This window comes from Bos grunniens, chromosome 21 (assembly GCF_055505025.1).
Source record: "Bos grunniens cultivar Pamir isolate PY7600 chromosome 21, Bosgru_T2T1.0, whole genome shotgun sequence".
Lineage (NCBI taxonomy): Eukaryota > Metazoa > Chordata > Mammalia > Artiodactyla > Bovidae > Bos > Bos grunniens.
Genome location: NC_141185.1, coordinates 881,663 through 905,168, shown reverse-complemented (window position 1 = coordinate 905,168; position 23,506 = coordinate 881,663). Strand labels below are relative to the sequence as shown.

The window sequence follows — 23,506 nt, the reverse complement described above, 5'->3', positions numbered from 1 at the left end:
GCCCCTGCCCATCTCCCTGCCCGCTCCACACTGGGGCGGGTGCTCCTGAGCCCTTCCAGCCCCGGGGCTGCGGAGGGAGCGGGCTCCCGGTCGGAGGAGGGGGCCCTGTCCCTGCAGAACGCCCCAGCCCCGGGAGCCGCCCCGCCTCTCCTGCCGGCCACCTTGTTGGCCGCACGGGCGGGGCTGCTGGGGGGCCGCCGAGCGTGCCTCCTACTCAGCCACCGTGGAGCCCGGTCAGCGGCCCTGGGGCTTGCTGCTCCTCCCTCCCAGGTTCCCGCAGGGGTGGCTGCGGCCCCTTCCCCGAGCAGCCCTCCAAGAAGCTCCATGTCGCCCGTGGAGGCGAGGGGCTGCCTTGCAGGGCCTCTACGCCGGGCCAGTCAGGGCACTTACCCACCAAGGATCAGACTTGGCTGCGGCTGCACCCCAGCCCCACGACCACGCTCGCCACGACCAGGCGTGGGTGGGAGGTCGGGGCCCTCGGAGCCCCAGGCTGGGCTGGCTGCAGTGAGCTGGTGCTCCCGGACGGTCTCAGGCTGGGGCTGGGGCCTGGCCAGGACGTGTTGTGGGGCGGCCTCGCTGTTGGAGCCTGGGCCCTGGGCCACCTCCCCTGCCTCCTGTTCATCGCCTGCTGGGGCCACAGGGCAAGAGGGCTCCCCTGTGCCCGCTGCTGTGACAGGAGCAGGTGGTCACCCCCATGTGGTGGGCACTGGTGCCGGTTGGGGGCGCAGCTCAGGGCCAGGCCTCTGCCCCCAGTGTCTCCTTGGCTGGTGGGGTCGTGGCGGCCTGGGTCTCAGGGCGGCCATGGTGCCCTCGCTCTGGCTGTGGCCCTCCCCCTCGATCTCCACCCATGACAGCCACGAGGCACGCGGACCCCGGGGGCTCTGCAGGTGGGGCGGGAGGAAGGCGGCTCCCAGGAGCCAGGGTGCAAGGCTTTCTGGCTGGTCCTCAGCCCTGTGCCCTGCCTGCCTCCCCGCTGTGGGGCACTGGTCTCGGTCCCGGCTGGAGAGGCAGTCGCAGCCCCGGCAAGCGCAGCTCAGGCAGAGGCTGCAGACCGGTCAGCCGGAGGGCTCTCACCTGACTGGCTGGGACCCTGGCAGCCTCAAGCACGTGGGGAGGTGGAGAAGGGTGATCTCCGGGGCCAGACCTGAGCCGCTGTCCCCGCGAAACGCCTGCCCTTGGCCAGCGGCCTGGTGGGCAGGAAGACGGAAGGGCAGCTTCCTCGTGAGGCCTGTCACGACGGCTGGGGACAGGGCTGACATGGGCGCAGCTGACGAGGGAGACAGGCCAGGTGCGCTGGGCACCCTCAGGGACATGGCCACTGCTGCGGTTGGTGGGGCTGGGAGACTCAGTGAGAAGTAACCCCTGGAAAGTGCTCGCGGAAATGTCAGCCAAGTGGAGGCTCCTCCGGGGGCCCAGCGGCCAGCCAGCAGGGCTCAGAGGGACAGGGACCTCGCAGGTGGAGAAGTAACCGAGGAAATGCTCCCCTACCCCACCTGCCCCCACGGCCTTCCTCCCAGAGCCGCAGGCCCTCCCAGCCCCAGGACAGCGGATGCCCCCACGGAAGGGCGCCCTGCAGGCGGCTGACCTGTCTCCATGCTGTCCCCCCGGAGCGGCCTGAGGTGGTGTGGGGGTCCCAGCAGGTGGAGCAGACCCTGGAATGAACTGTGACTGGTGGGAGGGGAGTGGGTCACGTGGCAGGCAGGGCCACCCCCAGGCTTTGCCATAAAGGAGAGCAAGTGGACAGTGAGCTTTCTTTAAGAAAAGCGCAGTTGCTGTCATCCCATGGGTTGGGGTTTGCATCTCTGCTGGTTCACCCCTTCCCCTCCGCCTCCCACAAAGCCCTGACCCTGCAAACCCTCCTCAAGCTGCGCCTGCCATCTCCTCCCCTGGCCCTCCTGGGACTTGGGGCTTTCATGAGCTTGCGAAGGGATTGTTGAGTTTTCTCCTTAGAAGTCTGATTGGGTTTGCATCGGATCTGCCTTGCCTCCATGGAAAATGAAGTCTTTCACCACTGGGGCAGATTACTGTTTTGAAAGGACAGGGAGAGGCCTGCTCTGGGGGTAGGGAGGGGCAGACCCTCGAGGCGGGGGTGAGGGGGGCCCAGCGGGCTCCCCCCAGGAATTAGAAGGCAGATTTCAGAGTGAGGTCAGAGCCTGGGCGCGGGAATCTCCGCAAAGTCCAGCAAGGGGCACAAGCAGGCACCGCCAAGCCCGACAGACGTCCCCCGCGCACCGCGCTGTCTCCTGGTGGAGGGCCCTGCGGGGCGGCTGCTCCCGGGCGGGCCCCCTGGGGGCGTGCTCTGCGATGGAGCCCTGAAGACTTGAGCCCGGGTGCTCTGTGGTCAGCCTCCCCGCTCCGTCCAGTCTGTTCTGCCGTCCTGTTGAGGTGCCGGATGTCTGCCTCTGTCAAAGGCCCCTCGTCCTTCCCAGCTCAGCAGACGGCCTCCAGACTGTTTCTAGGGGTGGCTTTTTGGCCTGGGAATCAGCGCACAAAACTCGGGACACCCGTGTCCTGCAGACTGCGTCCCGATGGGCCGTGCTCCCACGCTCAGGACAGGCGCACCACCCGCGAGCATTCTGGACCGTAGTTTTCCCTGGAGACATCTTGGTTCTCATCACGTCCCTCGTGGGCTGGGGGAGGCTGTGTGCCCTCCGAAGTCTCTGTGGTGACCTCGTAAAGCAGCAGAGGGGTAACACTTACTTTAGTCAGGAACGCGCAAAGCCTGGAAGACTTTCTTGAAAGGTTTCTGGTCTAACGGAGTTGAATAACTAGAAGTTAAATGCTTTGTATAAAGAGAGTTTAGTCTAATGTGAAAAACACTGCAATGTTTTAAATTCTATAAAGATTAGGATTGTGATACAGCCCTTGTATTATTGTTAAAAATGTCGTAAACGCCTGTTAGTTTAAAAACAGTCTTCTCCATGTGAGGTCAGCACCTCTGGTTTTGCTGCGTCCTGGCTGCTGCTCGGTCGGCGCCTCGTGGGCCTTGACAGCCTCATAGTCCCTGGCTGCAGCGGCCGCTCCTGTCCAGGTGCCCGCGTCCCTGGAGGCTCGGGCTCCACTCACGGGGCGGCAGGGACCAGCACCCTGTCCTCGGCCATGCCCATCTGGTGCCCGCACGCAGGGGCGCAGGTGGCTTTAGGTCCGCTGTGCGTCCCCCCTGCCCCCCGGCCCTGGCCCCACCCCGGCCCTGGCCCTTGCCCTTAGCTCGGGGCGCGGCCCCGTGTGCGTGGCCCCCGCCCCCCGCCCGGCTCCCTGCGTGGGGCCGCCCCGCGAGGGCGCTCAGAGCCCGCCTTGCTGTTGTAGACGGCCAGTGGGAACGTGGAGGCCAAGGTGGTGTGCTTCTACCGGCGCCGCGACATCTCCAGCAGTCTCATCGCCCTGGCTGACAAGCATGCCAGTGAGTCCCCCTGCCTGCGCCGCCCCGGCCCTCGGAGGGCCCGCGCTCCCGTTCCCTGGGGCCTTCAGCCGGGGGCGAGGTGGGGGCTGTCCGTACCTTGATGGGACCGTCCCTTGCACAGTGCAGGGGTCCAGGCCTGGGCTGAGGCCTGGGGGTGGGCCACACAGGGTGGGTGCCTCCGGTGGGGGCGGGCTCCACCTGTGGGTTCCGGCCGGCGTGCATGCGTGCATACCTCCCATCCACAGCGACCTTGTGGCAGGAGCCTCCGTCCAGTGCAGGACCTGGTGCTGTGCCCAGAGGGGCAGGGGCGGGGTTCAGGGTCACTGGGCCCTCCCAGAGCCTGTGCCTATTAGCTTGGCACTGCCTACAGCCTCCCGGTGCTGAGCAGAGGAGCTGGATCCTGGGGGTGTGGTGTTAGCGGGCCGGCCCCATTTGCGCCATCCCGTCGGTCAGGGCCCTGAGGCTGGCCGCGGGTCTGTGTGGCTCAGGCGTAGCCAATGGTGGGCAATCTCCCGTGTCCATGCCCAGCCCTGAGTAACTGCAGCCCTGGCCCTCCGCGCACGGTGGTGGCCGTGTCCACGGGCCCAGCTCTTCTGCCCTCGGGCCCCAGGGGAGCTTGTCCAAGCGTTAGGTCACGAGACCTGCAGGGAGTGGGTCCCCTCAAAGGCGGGGGCTGGCAGGGCTGGGGAGGCCCCCAGGCCCAGCTCAGGGCAGGGCCTCTGTCTCCCCCGGACTGTCCATCTCATGGGACTGGGTTCTCTGAGCCCGCTGCGGCCAGGCTGGGGGGATGCCGGTCCACCCTGCTGCCTGGGACCCGGCCAGCGCCAGGGGAGTGGGAAGGATACTCGGGGGCTCTTCTGGCAGGAGGGATAGAGGCTGGGTGGACGCCCACTGTGTGGTTGGATCTGCTGCTAGAGCTGCTTCTCGGCCCGGAGCCTGAGGCACGAGCTTGCGCCCCTCCCTGTTAGCACAGATGCCCTGGGCCCGTGGGCCTCCCCAGAGCAGGAATGCCCTCACTGGGTCTGCAGGCCTCGGGCTGCCCGCCTGGCCCTGCTCACAGGTGCGTGGGCCTCCCGCAGAGCTATCCTGAGAGCCGGACCTTGCCTGAGGAGTAGTGGGCATGGGACAGGTCCTTCCAGGAACCCCAGAGCAAGTGTGGGGCTCAGGGGAACCGGTGGGGTGTGTGGGTGAGGCCCCAGCTCTGAGCCCAAGGTCAGGACTCACTGGATCCCAGAGAGAGGGGCTTTGGCCCCAGGGGCTGCGTGCCCCTGGGTTCCTCGACGCTGGGCACCACAGCCCACTCATGTCTGCGGGTCCTCGGAGAGTGAGCTCCGGAGCCGTGCAGAGACTCCTGGTCTCCTGGGGGCAGGAGGCCAGCCTGGCCGAAGCCCTGGCTGCCCCTGAGACCACAGTGTGGCTCCTAGCCGCTCCTTGTGATGCTGATGGTTGGGAACCCTGGTGGGCCTGTGTCATCGTGAGGAGGGCGAGGTCTGCGGCCGTGACACGGGCCCCCAGGGCCTGTCTCTGGCCCCGGCTCCTTTCTGCTCTGCCGGGCCAGCCAGGCTGCCCCTGGGTGGTATGAACGCGATCAGTGTGGGTTGGGGGCCCTGTCTGAGTGTGGGTGACGCTCTCACGTGGGGCTGCCCTGGGGTCCCCAGGGGGCAGGGCGTGACATGGCTGCAGTGTGGGTACCCAGGTCCCTGTGGCTCCCACCCAGATAGCCTGGCCCGGCCTCCTCCCCAGCTGCCCGCCCCCTGGCCCTGCCGGCTTCTGTGAGCTGTGGACGCGTTGGAGGCGGCACGGGTCCCTGTACGGCCGCCACAGGGGGGCAGCAGAGGGCTGCAGGCCGCACGGGGCCCGAGCGTGCTCCTCGCGGCCTCCTGCGGGCCTCGGGGTGGAGGGTCATCTGGCTGCAGGCTTGGCTTTCACTGCCCCCTGCGTAGCCCCAGACCACCGCTGCCAAGGGCACCCCCGCCCCAGGCCTGCCTGTGCTGAGTCCATACCCTGGAGGCCCCCCACTGCCCCCACATGCCAGACTTCCAGGTTCTTCTTGTGGGCACCAGTGTCCCAGCCATGGGGGGTGGCCGAGGACCCCGGGCAGGAAGCTGTGCTGCTGATCTGGCTTGGGGACCCGTCCCGCCCCCACCTGGCGCCCCGGGCCCGCTTCTCCGGAAGGTCTGGCTCCCTACGACTTTGCCGGGACAGGCTGGCCCAGGCTGGTCTAGGGTCTGCTTGGAGGCGTGGGTGGCGTGGACGTGTGGGTGGGCAGGGCCGAGGTCAGCTAGGTGGGACGTCCTCTGGCTTCGGCCGGGTGGTCTGTGGCCCCCTGTCCACCTTGCCTCCCAGCCTCACCCCCTCAGCCAGGCCGGGCGCTGAGGCTGACCTGCTGTCTGGGCACTGTCTGTCGTTGTATAGCCCTGTCAGTCTGCTATAAAACCGGATCGGGGGCCGACACCGGTGAGGAAGGTAAGAGCCGCCCTTGCGGGAGGGTCCTGGCGCCTGTGCGCCAGGCTGCATGCCCGCCCCTGCTTGCCCAAGGCGAGGTGGGCCCGCGTAGGCCCCTGCAGCTTGACCCTGAGGGGGTTCCGGTGCAGGGAGGGCACGGGACATGGCCCTGGGGTCTCTGCCTCCCGGCCCTGGACATGCGGCAGCGGCCGCCTCGTCTCCCCCGTCTCCCCTGTCTCCCACCGCGGGCTTAGGACACGTCCTCCTTCCTGATGAGACACCCCGGCTGCGGGCTTCTGGGGCGGCTGGGCTAGAACTGGCGCTGCCCGAGCGCCTGCTGGGGCCCCCTGGGGGTGGGGGCCGGGGGAGCCAGCGGGTGGGTCTGTTCGGTGGCCTGAGCCTGTGTCCTCTCTGTCCTTCAGGAGAAATAGAGGAGGAGATGGAGAACCCGGAGATGGTGGACCTGCCCGAGAAGCTCAAGCACCAGCTGCGGCATCGGGAGTTGTTCCTGTCTAGACAGCTGGAATCTCTCCCCGCCACGCACATCAGGTACCGCGGGCCTGGGCAGGGAGCACAGGTCAGGTACCGCAGGCCTGGGCGGGGACCACACGGGGCGGGGACCACAGGTCAGGTACCGCAGGCCTGGATGGGCACGGGGGGCACCCGCCTCCCCTGATGGAAGCCCTCCTGTGTCCTGCCTTGCAGGGGGAAGTGCAGCGTCACTTTGCTGAATGAGACCGAGTCCCTCAAGTCCTACCTGGAACGGGAGGTGAGGCTCCCCTGCCCCCCGAGGGGCACAACTTGTCCTGCCGGGGGTGGGGAGGCCCATGGCAGCTGCCCTGGTTGCTGTCTGGGCTTCCCCAGCAGGCGGGTGCCCACCCAGCCATCCTGGCCGCTGTGTCCCGGCCACACTGTGCCGACCCAGCATTGCCAGCAGGGCAACCGGAAGTGTCTGAGTTTGTGAAACAGGAATCATCAGTGCTGCCGGGGCCAGGGGACCAACCTCGTCCCACGGGTAGACGGGCCTCACGGTGACGCCCGAGCTCCTCACCCTGCGGCCGCTGTCCTTCCCACCGTGACCTTCAGGGCGGGTGGTTCTGATGGGCTTGCCTTTCCATTGCCCCCTCTCCCAAGAAAGATGACTATCAGAGCCGTCTCCAGAGGACACATGCGTGTCCCCGGAGCAGCAAGATGCATCTTCAGGGAAGCCAGTGGGCCAGCAGGGGTCACTGCAGCAGGGCTCTGGCGTCATCCTGCGAGGGCAGGTCAGGGTGTGGCCAAGGGTCAGGGTCCCCTCCACGCATGTCCTAGCGGACACGTGCCTCTGGCTCCCAGGGGACCTGCCCACGGATCCTTGCAGCTTCTGCAGGAGTGTCATCGCCTGCGGGCGGCACCCTCCCTAGGCAAGGCCAGGCTCTCCAGGGGCCCAGAGGAGTGAGCGGAGGGGGCGGCGTGGACGGGGAGCACAGGCGGCCGCCGGTGCCAGCGGTCCAGCGATCCAGCGAGGACAGCCTGGTGCGTGGCCTCCCTGACGCCTGACTCAGGAATTGGAGAACCGCCAGGCGACGGCCTGGAGTTGGCGCAGAGGAGCCGCTGGGGCAGCCCGGGCCCCCGGGAGCCCCTGCCTGTGGGAGGCCTGGTGCGGCCTGGGAAGGTGGCGGGCAGAGCAGGGCCGTGGCCCCAGGCAGCTTCCACTGGGGAGCAGACGCGTGGTCTACAGTTTGGAAAGGTTCCCCGGTGGCAGCCGCCCGAGCAGTGACGTGGACAGCTGACCCTGAGCAAAGGCGGCTGTGAACCAGCCTCGGGAGGCGTGTCGGCCCTGCTCTGGCACCTGCGTGCGTCTCTAGGGTGCACAGCGGGCGTTTCCTGCTGTTCTCCTTCACCCATCTGGGGAGTGGGTGCCTCTGAGGAGCGGGGGATGGCCCAGGCGAGGGGCTGGCAGCACAGGCGCGCAGCTGCAGCCCACGGGACCTACACCCAGGAGCCCTTGGCCCTGACGCGGGGGCAGCCCCTGCCCGCTGCCGCCTGGGGGGTGAGGGCTGTGGAGGAACAGCCACAAGGGAGTCAAGAAAGGCACAGTGGGGGCACGGGGCCAGGTAGACCCTGCGGGATACGGTGAGGCCCCAGGGGAAGCCCCGGGTCGGCAGGCTTGCTTTCGAGAAGCGGCCCAGGCCAGCTCAGCGTGGCTTCCTGGGGGCCGAGGAGGGTGCGTCGTGCCCGCCGACCCCAGGTGGGCCTGGAGCCAGCAGGAGGGTGCCCACGGGCTGGAGCCGCCGGCTCTGGGCGCCGGGCCCGGGACGTCCTGTTACGTGGTCGCTTTCTGTGCGTCTCCTGTGACAACTGCACGGGAGCCCTGCCGTCTCCTTGGAGGCCGCGCCCAGAATCTGTCAGATTTGTTCCCAGATGTCTTCGGAGTTTTGTTGCTGTTAAATGCTTCTATAAACTAAATTTTTAGACTCGCTGCTGACGGGCTTGAGGCAGTCTGGGGAGCTGCCTGCAGCCGCCTGGCCTGTGCCCCGAGCCCGCCTGGCCGTGGTGCCGTGTGCTGACAGCCCCGCCTGTGCTGCTTTCCAGGACTTCTTCTTCTACTCTCTGGTCTACGACCCCCAGCAGAAGACCCTCCTGGCAGACAAAGGGGAGATCCGGGTGGGGAACCGGTACCAGGCGGACATCACCGACCTGCTGAAAGAAGGTGGGTGGGGTGCGGCGGGCCCAGCACCCCCAGCGCCTGTCGCTGGGCCCTCCACGCTACCTGGAGACTGTTTCTTTTTAGCAGTTATTTTCATAACTTTTTAAAAACTCTTTCTCTGTTCAAAGAGCTTGTTTGAGTGATTGCCAGTATCACTGACTTCTGGTGGATGGTGCTGTCCGCCAGGCCACCGTGCTCGGGGGGCAAAATGCCCGGCTCCCCTGCCCACTCAGGCCACCAGCGGCCCAGGGGTCATGGGTGGGCCTGACCCCTTCCTGCAGCTCAGTCTGTCCCCACGCATGCAGCACAGGGAACTCGGGCCCCGGTGACCCCCCCCAGGCCTTGCTTCCTGCAGGGGCCCCGTGGTTGGCAGCAGGCCTGACGTGAGCGGCCCTCATCCCTTGGGTGGTGGCCACGGCCAGGCAAGTGGGGCTGACGCAGGGGGCCGCGGGGTCCACGCTCGTGGGCATCCTGTCCTCTCCTGTCCTGGTCATGCGGCTCGGTGAGGCAGGCCTGGCGGCTGGACCGCGCACGCCCTTGGCCTCAGGGCATTCGGGCGCCTTGCTCTCTTTGGAGTCTGTGTCCCTGCAGAGCTGGCCCTGTGTGAGGTGCCCAGGCCGCCCGGGGTCCCTGGGTCCCTTGTGGAGCGCGTGGCCGCTGCTCTCTCGTCCTCAGGTGGCCCTGGCGAGCGTCTCCTGCGTCTGTGGGGCGTGGGCCAGGCCTGGCTCCCCTTCTGCTCTGCACCCCGGGTTCCTCTGTGCAGGAATCCCCAGAAGCTTCCTCTCTGTGGCCACCACGCCTCCCGATTCCCCAGCTGCTCCACTCGTCCTGGGCTCTGCCCTTGGCCCGTGTGCACGTTTCCTGTTGCACACATGTGCACACACCTGTGGCACACCTCACTCGGACCTCACCCACACACTCACACCCACCTCCCTGTTGGGGCCTCAGTCTCCGTCTTGGGGCGCCTGCTTGTCTGGTCAGGTGTCAGGGAGGCGCTGAGCCAAGCCCATGGGAAGCGGGTGGCGGGGCGGCTCCCCCGTCTGCCCTGTGTGTCCAGCTCCATCACGGGCGGGCCTGGCCGCTCCTCCCTCCGGCCCTGTGAGCGCTCGCATCATCCTGGGGGCCCCCGCACTGCGTCTCCCGCTGAAACAGAGCCGGCCTCCCTCCGGCCCTGTGAGCGCTCGCATCATCCTGGGGCCCCCGCACTGCGTCTCCCGCTGGAACAGAGCCGGCTGCGCTGGCTGTGGACCCCCCTCCGGGGTCAGGCGTCCTTGGGGGTCCTGGTGAGGCCTCAGGGATGCTGGTGGCTCACGTGTCCAGAGTGCTCACGTTGCTGCTGCCTGGGTGAGCTCACATTGCCCCCTGCCTGGGTACCCGGCGGGGCCGAGCCTCTGTCCTCAGGTGCCCTGGGCTGGCCCTGCCCACAACCCAGGCCTTTCCCACTCCTGACTCGGGGGCCCTGGCGAAGGCCTCAGCTTGCTGTCTCCCCGCACCTCCTGGGGCGTGGGCCCTGCCACTGTGAAGCTGTGCCCCAGCCGTGCGTGTATGTGGCGGCCACAGAGCGTGCCGTGATGCTGCCTGCCAGCCGGCGTGGCGCTGGGACAGGCGTGCCACTGCACCCGGGGTTCTGGGCTTGGCTGCCTGGCCACATCGCTGGGGCCTGGATCCAAGAGGAGGGTCCCCGCCTTACCCGGGGAGGGTCTCAGTGCCAAGGCGCCGCCCGGAGGGAGCGCAGCATGCCCATCCTCCAGACGCCCCATCGTGTCCCACAGCCCCACACCCCAGGCTCTCGGATCTCCATGCCCCATCCCTGGATCAGCCCTGCATGTCTGCGGTGCCGGGCTCCCTCCCGTGGGCCCCTGGCCCAGCGCGCCCCTGTAGCCCGCCAGGGTGACCTCCCCAGGACGAGGGGGCACGTGTCTCTCCAATGACTTTAAGCTGTGGCGGCTCTGCTGACCCGCACCCACCCCAGGCTCCACGGGCTTCCCGAATGCGCGGGGGTCCTGGCCCTGGAAGCAGCTTCCTGCCGAGAGTGACCGTGGCTGAAAGCGTCTGCAGACGTTCAGCTCGGGTGCCCGAGTTGAATGTGGGTGTGATGTGTCCTCCATGCCAGCCCAGCCACGCCGGGTGGGCGTTCTGCAGACCCTCCTCGTGGTCCCATCCCACTGCTGACCAGAGCACACCGGCCCTTGGCACAGGTGCTGCCCAGGACAGAAGCGTCCACGGCCGGGCCCTAGGCTCCCCTGTGCCACCCACAGGCTGAGGGAGAAGACGCCCTGAGACGAGGCCTCCGGCCTCAGGGCCCCGGGTGGCGGGCGAGTGTCTGTGCTGAGCCAGCATCAGTGCGCTGGTGGTGAGGGGCTGGCACGGGGGCCAGGCGCAGTGGCACCTGACCCTGTGGCGGCTCGGGGTAAAGAGCTCGACCGACCATATCCGAACCGCCCGCCCTTGCCCCAGCGGCTGTGCTGCTGCCCTCCTGGTGGCTCCTCCAAGGGCCTGGGGGCCCAGACCCGGACCCCATTCCAGAGGCGAAGGCGTGCCCTGTGCCATGCTCGCCCTGGAGCGCTGACCAGACCGCGTCCATGTGTGTGTATGCCTGCATTCCTGTGTGTGCGTGCTTGTGTCTGTATGCACGTGTGTGTACACGTGTGTCTGTGTACGCGTTTCCGTGTGCTGCTTTGTGTGTGCACACACGCGTGCTGTGTCCCCGCCCCGGATTCACTTACCCTCTCCCTCCCTGCAGAAGGGGGTGCTCCACCCCTCACCCCAGTAGGCCAGGCCCTAAGGGGACCCCTGGGCCCTGAGCTCTCACTAGAGCCTCGGGGCTCCTCCCGCGGCCCCGGCGGCCTCACCCCGCGGCACCCCTTCTCCGCAGGCGAGGAGGACGGCCGAGACCAGTCCAAGCTGGAGACCAAGGTGTGGGAGGCCCGCAACCCACTCGTGGACAAGCAGATTGACCAGTTCCTGGTGGTGGCCCGGTGAGTGCCGGGCAGGCAGGGCACAAGCTGGCACGGCCTTAACTGCTTGCCCACCATGTGGTGGGTTCTGGGACATCTGTCCCTCGGGGTGTTGCCCAGTGAAGGGCACATGAGGCCGGTGGGGCGGGGCCTGCTCTGTCGCGACCCCTGTGTGGTCCCTGGGGAGGTCTGGCCCTTCCTGCACGCGGAGCTGGCTGAGGGCTGCTCAGAGCCACCCCCCAACAGGCCGGGGCTCTTTCCGAAGACTGCGGGGTGGGACAGGGTGCCCGTCCAGCTTTGGGACTGGGCGAAGGCCGCTGGGGCGGACGTGGCTGAGGTCTGGGCCTCCCGGACATGAACGGATGTGCTCTGCGGAGCTGTCTCTGCTGAGGCCGCCGCCCTGGCCCCCGCGGGGCAGGTCTGATGAGCACTCAGGGCTGCATGCTCCCCCACCACCCCGCCCTGGGCCAGGCGCCATCCAGCGCTGGAACCCAAAGGCTGTCTCATGAGAAGAGCTCTGCAGAGACAGGCAGAGTCCCCAAGCTCCAGAGCAGAGCACTCCTCCCCGAGACAGCCGAATCTGGGCCCCTGTGCGTGTCCAGCTCGGCCTGCCTGGCCTCCTGCTTGTCTGCTCCAGCGGTCAGTGTCTCTTCCCGCCCCCCCCCCAAGCTCTGTGGGCACCTTTGCCCGGGCCCTGGACTGCAGCAGCTCCGTCCGGCAGCCCAGCCTGCACATGAGCGCCGCGGCCGCCTCCCGGGACATCACCCTGGTAAGCAGGTGCCAGCCAAGCAAGGCCCAGCACGTTTGCTTAGGTCAACCCCCTGGGCACGGCCCCACCCAGGGCAGGGCTCTCGATGCCCTGGCGTGGCAGCCCCATCTTCGCACAGGTTCAGGCTGACCTGCCCGTCCTGGGGCCGCCCTGCTCCTTCCTCCCACCCCATCTCGGGCAGCAAGTCTCCCAGAAGGAGGCTCAGGTGCCCCAGGCTGGCCCTGCCTGCCCACGGCTCTCTCCCCACATCCTCCCCAGAGGCCCAAGCCTGTGGCCTTCCACACGTGACCCGGGTGTGTCCGCCACCCGGGCTGGGGGTGGGTCCCAGCGCAGGGCCCAGGTGACCCTGCCTCCCGCCCCACACAGTTCCACGCCATGGACACGCTGCACAGGAGCGTGTATGACGTTGCCAAGGCCATCTCAGCCCTGGTGCCGCAGGGTGGGCCCGTGCTCTGCAGGGACGAGATGGAGGAGTGGTCAGCCTCAGAGGCCAGCCTTTTTGAGGAGGCCCTGGAAAAGTACGGGAAAGACTTCACAGACATTCAGCAAGACTTTGTGAGTACCACGGGGCGGGCTCAGGGCTGCTCTGCTCCCCAGGTCTCTGTGTTCCGTCCCCTCATCTGTTAGAGGTGACGAGGAGGTCCAGCTCCTCGCTGACCCTCGGGCCCTGGGCATGTCCAGGTCCTCGCTGGCCCTCAGGCCCTGGCCGTGTTTGAGTCCGGTTGTTTTTAACCAGCCGAGCTTCCGCGTATGTCCTTGGAAGTGTCCCCCAGTGAGCACGTGGGAATCAAGTCTGCAGGGACCCCTCCTGCTCTCACAGTCCCTAAAACACACTTGAGCTCATCTGAAAGGAGGCGAAATGCTGGTCACTCAGAGGAGCACATCCGTGCAGAGAGGGCAGCAGGGTGGCCAGGCCGGCCTGACCACAAGCCCCAGGGAGAGGCCGGGATGCAGCGGCCTTGCCTGCGTCTGATGCCCAGCAGCATCTCCACTGGAACAGATGAAGCTGGTGCCGGGCTCACCGCAGGAGGTGGAGAAGAGGTGTGGCCTGGAGGCCCTCAGGGCCCTGCAGAGCCCTGGTGCCACCGGTGCAGGCCGAGCCCTGAGCGGGCCCCTTGACCGACTTGGTAGAGTGTGCTGAAACCTCAGCAGGGCGGCAAGGCCTCCTCACCAGAAATAAGTGGAGTGCGCCCCCTACAGGTCCCAGGCCCCTCGTGCTCCCGTGTGACGGGCCAGGTGCAGGAGATATGTGCCTGCGGTCAACTCACCCCAGCGGGTGTCGTGGGTGAATGTGCTCAGGGAGGCAGGCCCGCAGGTGGCCTGCGAGCCCGGGGTGACACCAGAACAGCGGGAGCAGACGGCGCTCGGTGTGCAGCCCGCAGCCTGGAGGGGACGGGGGCCTGGGTGCCTCCTCCACCCGCCTCATCCCCGGGCACTGCACCAGGGCTGGAAGCACCCACCCAGCCAGCCAGCCAGCAAGCCGGGCGCAGTCGCTGTGGCAGGAAGGGAACCTGGGGAGGAGCTTCTCTGCCGTGTGGTCTGCTCAGGAGAGGGCGAGCCTGGGCCCTGACAGTGGCCTGGGCGGGGCCCCACTGACACGCCTCCCTTCCACAGCTTCCCTGGAAGTCACTCACCAGCATCATCGAGTATTACTACATGTGGAAAACCACCGACAGATACGTGCAGCAGGTGAGGGCCAGCCGGTGCGGGCGGGGTCTCCCCTCTACAGACCCAGCTGCTGGCCTCTGACCCTGTGTTCTGTGTTTTAAGAAACGCTTGAAAGCGGCTGAAGCGGAGAGCAAGTTAAAGCAAGTTTATATCCCCAACTAGTAAGTGCACCCCCAGAACACCGCCCCCGTGTCTCCATGTCCCTGGGTGGGCCAGGCCCGCCTCTGGCTTCACGTGGCCAGGTGGTGCCTCCCTGGCTCAGGGTCTAGGCGAGTCAGGGGCCTGTCCTTGAAGCCCAGGATGGCGGGGGCGGCAGAAGGGCAGGACCCAGCCCTGGCTCTCCCTCGGCCAGTCAGGCAGCACTGGGCACGGAGGCTGGAAGCCGTCCCGCCTGGGGTCAGACTCTGACCCGAGTCCGCGGGGAGAGAGCTGGGGTTGGCGGCTGCCCTGTGGCCAGGCGGATGTGGACGGGGCTGCTGGGGTCCCAGAGCCGAGCTCCCGGGGCTCCATGATCCCGTGACGCCCTCCCTCTCTCCCTTACCCAAGTAACAAGCCAAACCCGAACCAGATCAGCGTCAACAACGTCAAGGCAGGTGTGGTGAACGGCGCAGGGCCGCCAGGCCAGAGCCCTGGGGCCGGCCGGGCCTGCGAGAGCTGTTACAGTAAGTAGCCCCCAGGTGCACCCTAGTCTGCGGCCCTGGGCACCCCTGCACCGTCCCGGGGACCGGCCTGGGGGCGGGGATCGCACTCTGCTTGGAGGAGCCCTGATGGGGAGTGAGGGGAGCGCGGTGCCCAGGCCCGGGGTGGTGTGGGCGGGCGACAGCTGTGGAATGCTCTTTGCCGTCACTGGTTCTGCTTAAGAATCCGTCTATTTTCAACTTTGTTGTCCGTAGCCACCCAGTCTTACCAGTGGTATTCTTGGGGTCCCCCTAACATGCAGTGTCGCCTCTGCGCGTCTTGTTGGACATATTGGAAGAAATATGGTGGCTTGAAAATGCCAACCCGGTTAGATGGAGAGAGGCCGGGACCCAACCGCAGTAACATGGTAAGCCCCGCCCCGTGCCCCGCCCCGCCCGCCCGCGCGCCCCGCCCCTGCGGCCCGGCCCGCGGTCATGGCGCTGTGTCGGGGCGGCGCGCCCCCTTCCGCAGAGCCCCCACGGCATCCCAGCGCGGAGCAGCGGGAGCCCAAAGTTCGCAATGAAGACGAGACAGGCCTTCTACCTGCACACCACCAAGCTCACGCGCATCGCCCGGCGCCTGTGCCGCGAGATCCTGCGCCCCTGGCACGCCGCCCGCCACCCCTACATGCCCATCAACAGCGCGGCTATCAAGGCCGAGTGTGAGTATCCCTTGGGGCGGGCGGGGTGGGGGTGCTGCCAGCGGGCGAGCGCACTGACCCTGGCCCCCCTCAGGCACGGCTCGGCTGCCGGAAGCCTCCCAGAGCCCGCTGGTGCTGAAGCAGGCCACGCGGAAGCCCTTGGAGGCCGTGCTGCGGTTCCTCGGTGAGCCCGCCCGCCCCGCCCTCCGCAGGGTCCGCCCCGCCCGCCCCCACCCCGCCGCAGGCTCCTGTGAGGATTCGGAGTGGTCTTCCCCATGCTGTTCCCTTTGGGGTGGGCTCCGGGCTGGGTGGGAGGCATGCCCTCCAGGAGGGACGCAGAGAGGGGCGGCCTGGGGCCTTGAGCACTCCATTCGTCCGCGGCCCTTCGTTCTGCAGGTCTGGGCTGGGCTGGGATTCGGTCCCTCCCCCTGTGCCCGCATTCCCTTGTGAAAGACTCTGGGAGCTGGCGGGCGCCCAGGAGACGCAGGCGGCTGTGGCCCCTCCTGCTGTCTGGGCTCTGGCCCCGGAGAGCCGCTGAGGGCTGGGGCGCTTGGCAGGTGTAGGCCTGCGCCTCCTGGAGCCGGTCAGCTGACAGAGCCCCTAGTTCATCATCTGGCCAGTGGCCAGCCTGGGCTGCCAGCTTGGTGGCCACTAAGGGGACCTGCTCATTTGTGGGCACCTGGAGCCTGTAGACTGGTGGTGGTCGCTGGTGGGCCCGTCGGCTGGACCGAGGGGTCTAGCCCCAGCCTCTGTCGCTGCCCTCAGGGTGCCCAGGGCGCCACACTGGTGTGCCTACCGGGGCCTGGGCTGCTCACGCTCTCCCGGGTGGTGGGGCTGCTGCTGAGGAGCGGCCGTGTGCCCACTTGCTGTGTTGGCCCTGCAGAGACGCACCCCCGCCCCCCCAAGCCCGACCCAGTGAAGAGCGTGTCTGGTGTGCTCAGCGGCCTGACCCCCGCCAAGTCAGCCCCTGTCATCAACAACGGCTCCCCTACCATCCTGGGCAAGAGGAGCTACGAGCAGCACAACGGGGTCGACGGTGAGTCCGGGGGGCCTCGGGCTCGGCCGGTGTGGCTGTGGGCCTGGGGTGCCTGGTGCCCGCTGCGCCCGCGCCCGCTGACCGTGTGTTCTCTCCTCTCTCCTGCCGCCGGGCGCTGCCAGGCAACGTGAAGAAGCGCCTCTTGATGCCCAGTAGGGGTAAGGCCCGGCCCTCCGCGCGGGCCTGTGTGCTGTGCTCCCGTGTGTGCGGCGGATGGCTCAGGGCACGTCCAGGGCAGTCCACGCGGGCTGGGCTGCGCCCCGCCGCCCCTAACCCAGCGCCCACCTGTCACTCGGCAGAGGCCCTGGGGCCGCCCCCGAACCCCACCTGGGCGCCCCGGCTCACAAAATGCTTTTCCGTCTGGGCCCAGCGCCGGTCAGTGGACTGTCCTCCGTCAGGCGGCCCTGGTGCCCCCGCCGCCTGCCCGCACTGGCTGCACTGCCGCGTTGTGCCCGCCCGCATGCCGTCAGCCTCAGCTCGTGTGCCGCCCACCCTGTGCTTGTGACCTTGCCCGTGCCCTGCCTGGTGGGGGGCTGTGGGACCCTGGCCCCTCAGGTGCCGACGGGACAGAGCTGTGGTGTGGCTGGCATGGCTGGGTGGGGGTCTGCAAGGCCCAGGGAACGCCCAGGCCAGGGCCCCCCGGGGAGATGCACCCCGGGCTGAGACCGCGGGGCCCTGTCCCAAGTGGGGGTGCACACACTGGGCAGGCCACCGTGGGGCCCCCTGCTGTCGGGTGTGGCTGGCGTTGGCCTCTGGAGTGTGGCTCCCTCGCCTGCCCAGGGCTGGCTTTGGCTTTCTCAGTGGGGGAGGGGCGTTTGTGGTCCCAGGTCACCACGGTGCCAGTGAGGGGCATTTCAGCCTTGTGGGGGCCAGTGCCCCCAACGGTCAGCCTGTTGCAGGACGGGTGAGGGGGAGGTGAATGGAACCAGCAGAAGGGGAACTTAGGGGAACTCACTCAGAGCTCCTCCCGCCAGCCCCTCCTAGCAGCAAGGTCAGGTCCAGCGTGGGTACCCCCGCGCTGCATCCCGGGCAGCCAGCATGGACATGGCCGGAGCCCTCCCCTAGTCTCAGGACTGGAGACCTGCTGGCCCAGGAAGGCTGGCCTGGGCTTGGTTCTTGGATCTCTGGAAGGTGGTGGGAGGCAGTGGCCATCTGGCCCAGCCCGGTCCCCTGGACACGCCCGTCTCAGTGTGTCCGAGAGCCTGGCAGGCACGTGCTGGGGGTCAGCTGGTGGCACTGAGGTCCAGTCCTCTCACTCCATCTGGACACAGGCTCTTTCTGCCCCAGGCCCCCTGCTGCCTTGCCTGCAACCCCTTGGTGGGGCGCCAGCTCACTCTAGCCTCGCCTCCTCGCCGACCTCCCCCTTCCCCTGGAGCCATCCTTAAGGGGTTCCCACAGTCCCTGGTCTCAGCAGAGCGGCCGGCCCACTCGTCTGCCCACATCCCATGGGAGGGGAAGTGGGTCTTATCAACAGGGCTTGGGGCTTAGGGCTTGACTTGTAAAGAGCTCTTGATAGCAGTGGGATAAATTCCATTGACTTAGGTCAGTTTTTCCAAAATCCACGTGTTCCCGTCGCTACTTCAACCCTAGCCCTGGGTCCCGGGTGGGTGTTGGAGGCCACATTCAGGCCCGCTGGGGTGCCGTGTGGTGGGCGGAGCAGCAGCGGATGGCAGGAGCCGGCTCTAGGCCAGGGCCCTGCCGCCAGGGGTCCTTCACTCCCTAACCTGGCCCTCCGTGGCCTGTGGCTGCCTGCACCCCAGGGCCCCACATGTGCACCCCCCACGCTAACCGTGTGCTTTCTTCTCTCTGCCACTCGTCCCTCTGGTAGGCACCTACCTGGGTAAGTAGCACAGAGCCTTGAGCGCTGTGTACAGCTGTGTACACCCGTGGACAGCTCGTGAGCGCTGCAGGCTGGGTGCCAGGGCCCCTGCCCCTGCCTGCTGGGGTTGTGGGTACCCCAAGTTAGAAGGTGCTGCAAAGGGGGGCTGGACAGCTATTCCAGGCTCATCTAGAGACAGACCTTGGTCAGGAAGCACTTTTGGGAGGAGTTAGATGTGTGCAGCAGGATGCAGGCGATGGAGACTAGCTCATGTGACCACATAGATGCACACTGACAGGCTCACAGCCACATGCACTCACGTGACCCACACTCGCGGGCCCATGTACGCACAGCGACACGAGCTCGCGGGCCCGTCTACTCACAGCGACACGAGCTCGCGGGCCCATGTACTCACCAGCACATGCTCACGGGCTGTGTACTCAGATCAACATGCTCACAGGCCCGTGTACTCACACCAGCGTGAGCTCACTGGCCCGTGTACTCACACCAGCGTGAGCTCACTGGCCCGTGTACTCACACCAACATGTGCTCACAGGCGCGTGTACTCAGACCAACATGTGCTCACAGGCCTGTGTACTCACCAGCACGCCCACAGGCCCGTGTACCGATGCTCTCACGGCCACGCACGTGCACTCACTGCGTGTGTGTTTGGGAGTTGCGGATCGTTTTGATTCCCGTTGAGGGTACAGCCTGTGACCCGGGACGATCCTTTTCTGAGCCACTGGTGGCAGCTCTCACCTCCAGCCCCCCAGCCACAGAGTGGAGCCGCTAGCTGGAGCCTGGCCTACTGACCTCTCCTGGGCACTCCCATCAGCTTCCCGCAGGGCACCTGGCCCCAGGTCCACGCTGGGGACTGGGAGCCCCTTGGGAGGAAGTCTGGTGAAGTCTGAACCTGGGGAGGGCCTGCCCTGCGGGGGGGCTCCCTGTTGCTGTTGTACGTGTAGCTGTGCCAGCTGTCACTTGGCTGCTCTGTAAACCAGGCCACAGTGGTCCTGGCTCCTCGAGAAGTGAGCTCAGATCTGAGGCTCCTACACCGCCCCCTCCCCCCCACCGGGGCCCCTGAGAGCCACCTGGGCAAGGCCAGGACTCGGGAGCTAAGGCCCACCTGGGTGTGGGCTGCAGTTCTGGGGAGATGGAGCTCCGGGCTTCCTGCGTCTCCGCTGTGGGCCCTTGGCACGCGTGTGGGCGCAGCACGTGCCTGCGTGGCCTCACGGCCTGTCCTCCTTCCTCCTGTCAGGTTTGGCGAACCACGGACAGACCAGGCACATGGTGAGTGCGAGGGCCCTGTTCTCCACACGCTTGCACACACACGCTCCGTGGGCCTTAGTAGGGAGGCCCCCAGCCCTGCCAGGCGCTGTGGGAGCATCTGGAAGGCCCCTGGGGACTCGAGGAGGGGCAGGTGTCCAGGTCTTCATGGGGTCTTCATGGCCCTCCGGGGACCCCTGCCCCCACTGCCCCTGGGACGGCCACCATGGGGCTTCTGGGTGCTGCGTGGAGGCCCCGAGCTCCCCTCTCAGGCCTGCCCCACTGCAGGGACCAAGCCGGAACCTCCTGCTCAACGGGAAGGCGTACCCCACCAAGGTGCGCCTCATCCGGGGGGGCTCGCTGCCCCCAGTCAAGCGGCGGCGGATGAACTGGATCGACGCCCCCGACGACGTGTTCTACATGGCCACTGAGGAGACCAGGTGGGGCAGCTGGGCGGGCGGGGCCCGCGGGGGCGGGGGCTCCGTGCCGCCTTGCGTGCCCGCCTCACTGCCCGGCTGCACCGCAGGAAGATCCGCAAGCTGCTCTCGTCCTCCGAGACCAAGCGCGCGGCCCGTAGGCCCTACAAGCCCATCGCCCTGCGCCCGAGCCAGGCCCTGCCGCTGCGGCCGCCGCCGCCCGCGCCCGTCAACGACGAGCCCATCGTCATCGAGGACTAGGACGCCCGCGCGGCGCTCTGACCGCAGCCCACGCCCAGCCCACGCCCGCCCGCCGCCCGCCGCCCGGTTTTGGTAGTGCCCCTTCCGCCCTCACCCGCAGAGAAGCTGCCCCTCGGCTGCGCGGGGAGGAGCCCGACCCACTCCAGACCCGCCGGGAGCCGTTGTTTTTAGCTTTGTGTTTACTTTTTGGCCAGAGCGGAGCTGAGGAGCCGCCCGAGTGCCCGCCCCGCACGCGGGCTCCAGGGCCGGCCGGGGGTTTTGTTTCTGTTGAAGGTGCCATTTTAAATTTTATTTTTATTACTTTTTTGTAGATGAACTTAAGCTCTGTAACTTACACCTGGAATGTTAGGATCGGCGTGGCCAGCGGCCGGCCGAGCTGCCTGGTGGGGTTGGCCCCTTGTCTTTTCAAGTAATTTTCATATTAAAAAAAACAAAGAAAAAAAAACTTACAAAAACAAAAATCCAACTAGCCCTTCCTGCGTCTGTGTCCTCAGTTCCTCTCTCTGTCTTGGGCCCACCGCACCCCCGTCGCCTTAGAGGAGCCCAGTGCCCCACCCCCCACCCCCTCCGTGGGTCTGGAAGCCACCCCCTGCCTGGGTCTGCCCGGCGTTGGGATGTCCAGGGAGAAGCCTGGGCAGCAGCATGTGGCCCCTGCAGGCTGGCCTGGGGGCACCCCTGCTGCCTCACTTTGGCCCCGTGCCCATCACCTGCCCCATGGGGGCAGAGAAAGGTCCATCAGGGCTCGGGACTCCCATGTGGGGAGCCGACAACGCCATGTCTGTCCAAGGCAGGGGTGGTCCGGGCCTGGCCTGGGACCCAGACCGGCAGGTGCCAGGCTCCCCTGCTGGGGCGGCCAGGGTGGCAGGGTCAGCCGGGCTGCTGGCCGGCCTGGCAGAGCCTGCTGCAGCTGTCCATGGATGGCTGCCAGGAGCCACGGGGCCGCCTGAAGCAGGTGTGCCGTTTCCTCTGGGAGAGTTTGCTCAGATTTCAGCAAGTCCGTTCTCAGAAACCCTACCTCGGTCCGGCCCCCTGCACACCCGCTCCAGGCCCACTGGACGGGTGCACCCAGGCCAGATGCCAGAGGGAGGGGTCCGCAAGGCCCTTGGAGGGGCCCCTTCCTGAGCTCTGTCTGCTGTGCCTCCAGCCCCACTGTGATGTGTGGACATCTCGGCTGGAGAATTAAAATAGAAGCCACTTTGCTGCCTTACCGGGGACAGATAAGCGGTGTCCTGGCGTCCAAGGGCCTGCTGTGGGCCCCACTGGGTGGTGGGCCAGGGTGTCAGGAGGGGCTGGGGCACGCCACCCCACATGGCTGGCCCACACCCGCCCATCCCCCAGCTCCAGCGGTGGGGCTGGGAGGCCGGGCTGGCGACCTTGACAAAGGCACTACCTTCCATCATACGGTGGGCAGGGGAGGGGCCTCCCCCCAGCCAGCCCTCCCCCTGCCCCTTCCATCAGCACGGTGGGCAGGGGAGGGGCCTCCCCCCAGCCAGCCCTCCCCCTGCCCCTTCCATCAGCACGGTGGGCAGGTGAGGGGCCTCCCCCCAGCCAGCCCTCCCCCTGCCCAGAGACAGGCAGGGCCTGGACTGCATGTCTGAGAGGTCTGTGCCAGGCCTAGAAGTGGGGTGGGAGGTGGGTGCTGGCAAGGAGGAGTGAAGTTTTAAGAACCCGGCTCCTGTGGGCCCAGCAGGGGCCTGCAGCATCCAGCCCCCAGGGCCAAGGGCATCGCAGGTGGGCCCGTCCCCATGAGGGACTCAGCATGCAAGCCTGCCCCGCCTGGGACCTCCCACTGCCCACCACTGGGCACAGCCCTGGGGGCCCTGCGGGAATGTGAGCCTGGTCTCCTGTGTGCCATTTGCCAGTGCCACCAGGACACTGCTCCACTGCAGCCTCACGGGAGGGACCTGCCCCCACGCCTGGCCAGCGGGGCCCCGCCTGCTTCCCTCCAGCCCTGCCATCCTCACTCAGCCCCATGGCCCATGCCTGTCCCAACCTCTAGCTCTGACATGGGGCTCTGTGTCCACTGATCAGTGCCCCTTCCCAGCTGGCCCCGCACAGCCCAGCGCATCAGCCTAAGCCTTGCAGCTGGGAGGCAGGGTGCCCGCGCCACCCACCCCTGCCCAGGGCCTCTGCCAGGGCGGAATGCCATTCCTTGGCTCCACCCCCTCTCTCCAAGCAGGGCTGGGGCCCACAGGTAGCTTCCTTGAGAGGGCTCCTGTGCCCAGCCAGCCTGCCCTCGACAGCAGTCCTGCAAATTTCAGGGTAGGGTGGAGTCACACAGGCTGATATCCTGGGGTCCGGGGGGCTCCCAGGCTCAGAGCACTTGGCAAGGAGTGCCAAGTGGGGGCCCATGAATTATTCAGAGACACCGGACACCCAGCCTGAGCCAGGAGCGGCTGGGGGGCTGACCTGCGGGCCACCTAGCCCAACAGGGGGCCCGCGGAGGCCTCCTCTCCAGTCTCCACCCTGGCTGGCTCAGGGCCAGAGCTGAATGCAGGGAGAGGGCGCCTCCCCACTGGTCAGCAGCTTGAGGGCTCTTGTCCTCACTCATGGAAATGGCAGTGGCTGAAGGGTGTGGGGGGTGGGGGCACCTCAGGGGGGGGTTACCTCAGGGAGGAGGGGGGCACCTCAGGGAGGTGAGGGGCACCTCAGAGAGGAGAGGGGGCGCCTCAGGGAGGTGGGGGCGCCTCAGGGAGGAGGGGAAGCACCTCGGGGTGCCTCAGATGGGGGGCTGCTGTGAAACTGCCCTGCGAGACCAGCTCCCTCAGCCACTCTGAACACACTGGCACCAGGGGCCAGAAGCAGGCCCTGGACGCCGCCAGGGAGAGGAACTGGGTGTGGGGGGACCTGGTGTCCAGCAAAGAGCCTCAGAGACACAGGGCAGGGGGTGAGGGAGCTGGAGCCCGCTGCCCAGACTGGACCCAGTCATCTGGGCTTAGGCGTCTGTCCATCTGCCACACCTGAGGCTCAGCCGGAATGGAGGCCCAGGAAAGAGCCCTTGGGAGATGGCCGCCTTGACCTCCGGGTCCCCAGACCCTGGTGCTCGGGCAGGTTCTGCATGGCACCAGGCAGAGGCAGGGAGGGGTGGGAGAGGCCAGGCAGTCCTGCTGGGAGGGGCTGGAGGCCCCCTGGGGAGAGGCCCTGACCGCTGGCAGATCTCTAGTTCCCCAGCCCTCCAGGAGGCTCTGGGGCCAACAGGCCGAGGTCAGAGGCCCTGGGCCCGATGCTACTGGGTCTGGAGGAGAGATGGGGCGGGCATCCAGGGCGGAATGGCATGGAATGCAGGTGGCAGCGTCTGCCCACGTGGCCGCTGCGCCCGCAGAGGGGGCACCCTAGGGGCCCCACGCCTTCTGTCTCCCGGCTCCCCCGCCATCGCCCTCGGGTGGGAGAGCTTGGGGAGGGCGCCTTCAGAGCCTGCAGTACACACGGCGGGCCCCCTCGCTGCCAGGCACCCTCTCCCTC

The 23,506-nt window shown here is 67.4% G+C and overlaps 1 protein-coding gene across 12 annotated transcripts in view; it reads left to right on the top strand.

Moving 5' to 3' along the window:
* MTA1 (metastasis associated 1) overlaps positions 1-20,510 on the top strand; it is a 33,490-nt gene extending 12,980 nt beyond the window's left edge. The window contains exons 3-21 of one of the 12 annotated variants that reach the window (XR_015149337.1): positions 3,307-3,400; positions 5,816-5,866; positions 6,268-6,394; positions 6,551-6,614; positions 8,420-8,537; positions 11,410-11,512; positions 12,161-12,260; positions 12,627-12,815; positions 13,875-13,949; positions 14,031-14,089; positions 14,475-14,590; positions 14,869-14,973; positions 15,078-15,267; positions 15,341-15,430; positions 16,130-16,282; positions 16,405-16,440; positions 19,360-19,391; positions 19,656-19,807; positions 19,894-20,510. Coding sequence is in view for 10 of the 12 variants with exons in the window: in XM_086362651.1 (XP_086218777.1) it covers positions 3,307-3,400; positions 5,816-5,866; positions 6,268-6,394; positions 6,551-6,614; positions 8,420-8,537; positions 11,410-11,512; positions 12,161-12,260; positions 12,627-12,815; positions 13,875-13,949; positions 14,031-14,089; positions 14,475-14,590; positions 14,822-14,973; positions 15,078-15,267; positions 15,341-15,430; positions 16,130-16,282; positions 16,405-16,787 (2,064 nt within the window). In the remaining 2 variants the exon portion in view is untranslated. Of the gene's footprint in view, positions 1-3,306; positions 3,401-5,815; positions 5,867-6,267; positions 6,395-6,550; positions 6,615-8,419; positions 8,538-11,409; positions 11,513-12,160; positions 12,261-12,626; positions 12,816-13,874; positions 13,950-14,030; positions 14,090-14,474; positions 14,591-14,821; positions 14,974-15,077; positions 15,268-15,340; positions 15,431-16,129; positions 16,283-16,404; positions 17,835-19,359; positions 19,392-19,655; positions 19,808-19,893 lie in introns of those variants that run through there. The other 11 variants (XM_086362652.1, XR_015149338.1, XM_086362649.1 and 8 more) reach the window with 11 other exon arrangements.
* The last annotated feature ends 2,996 nt before the right edge of the window (positions 20,511-23,506 follow it).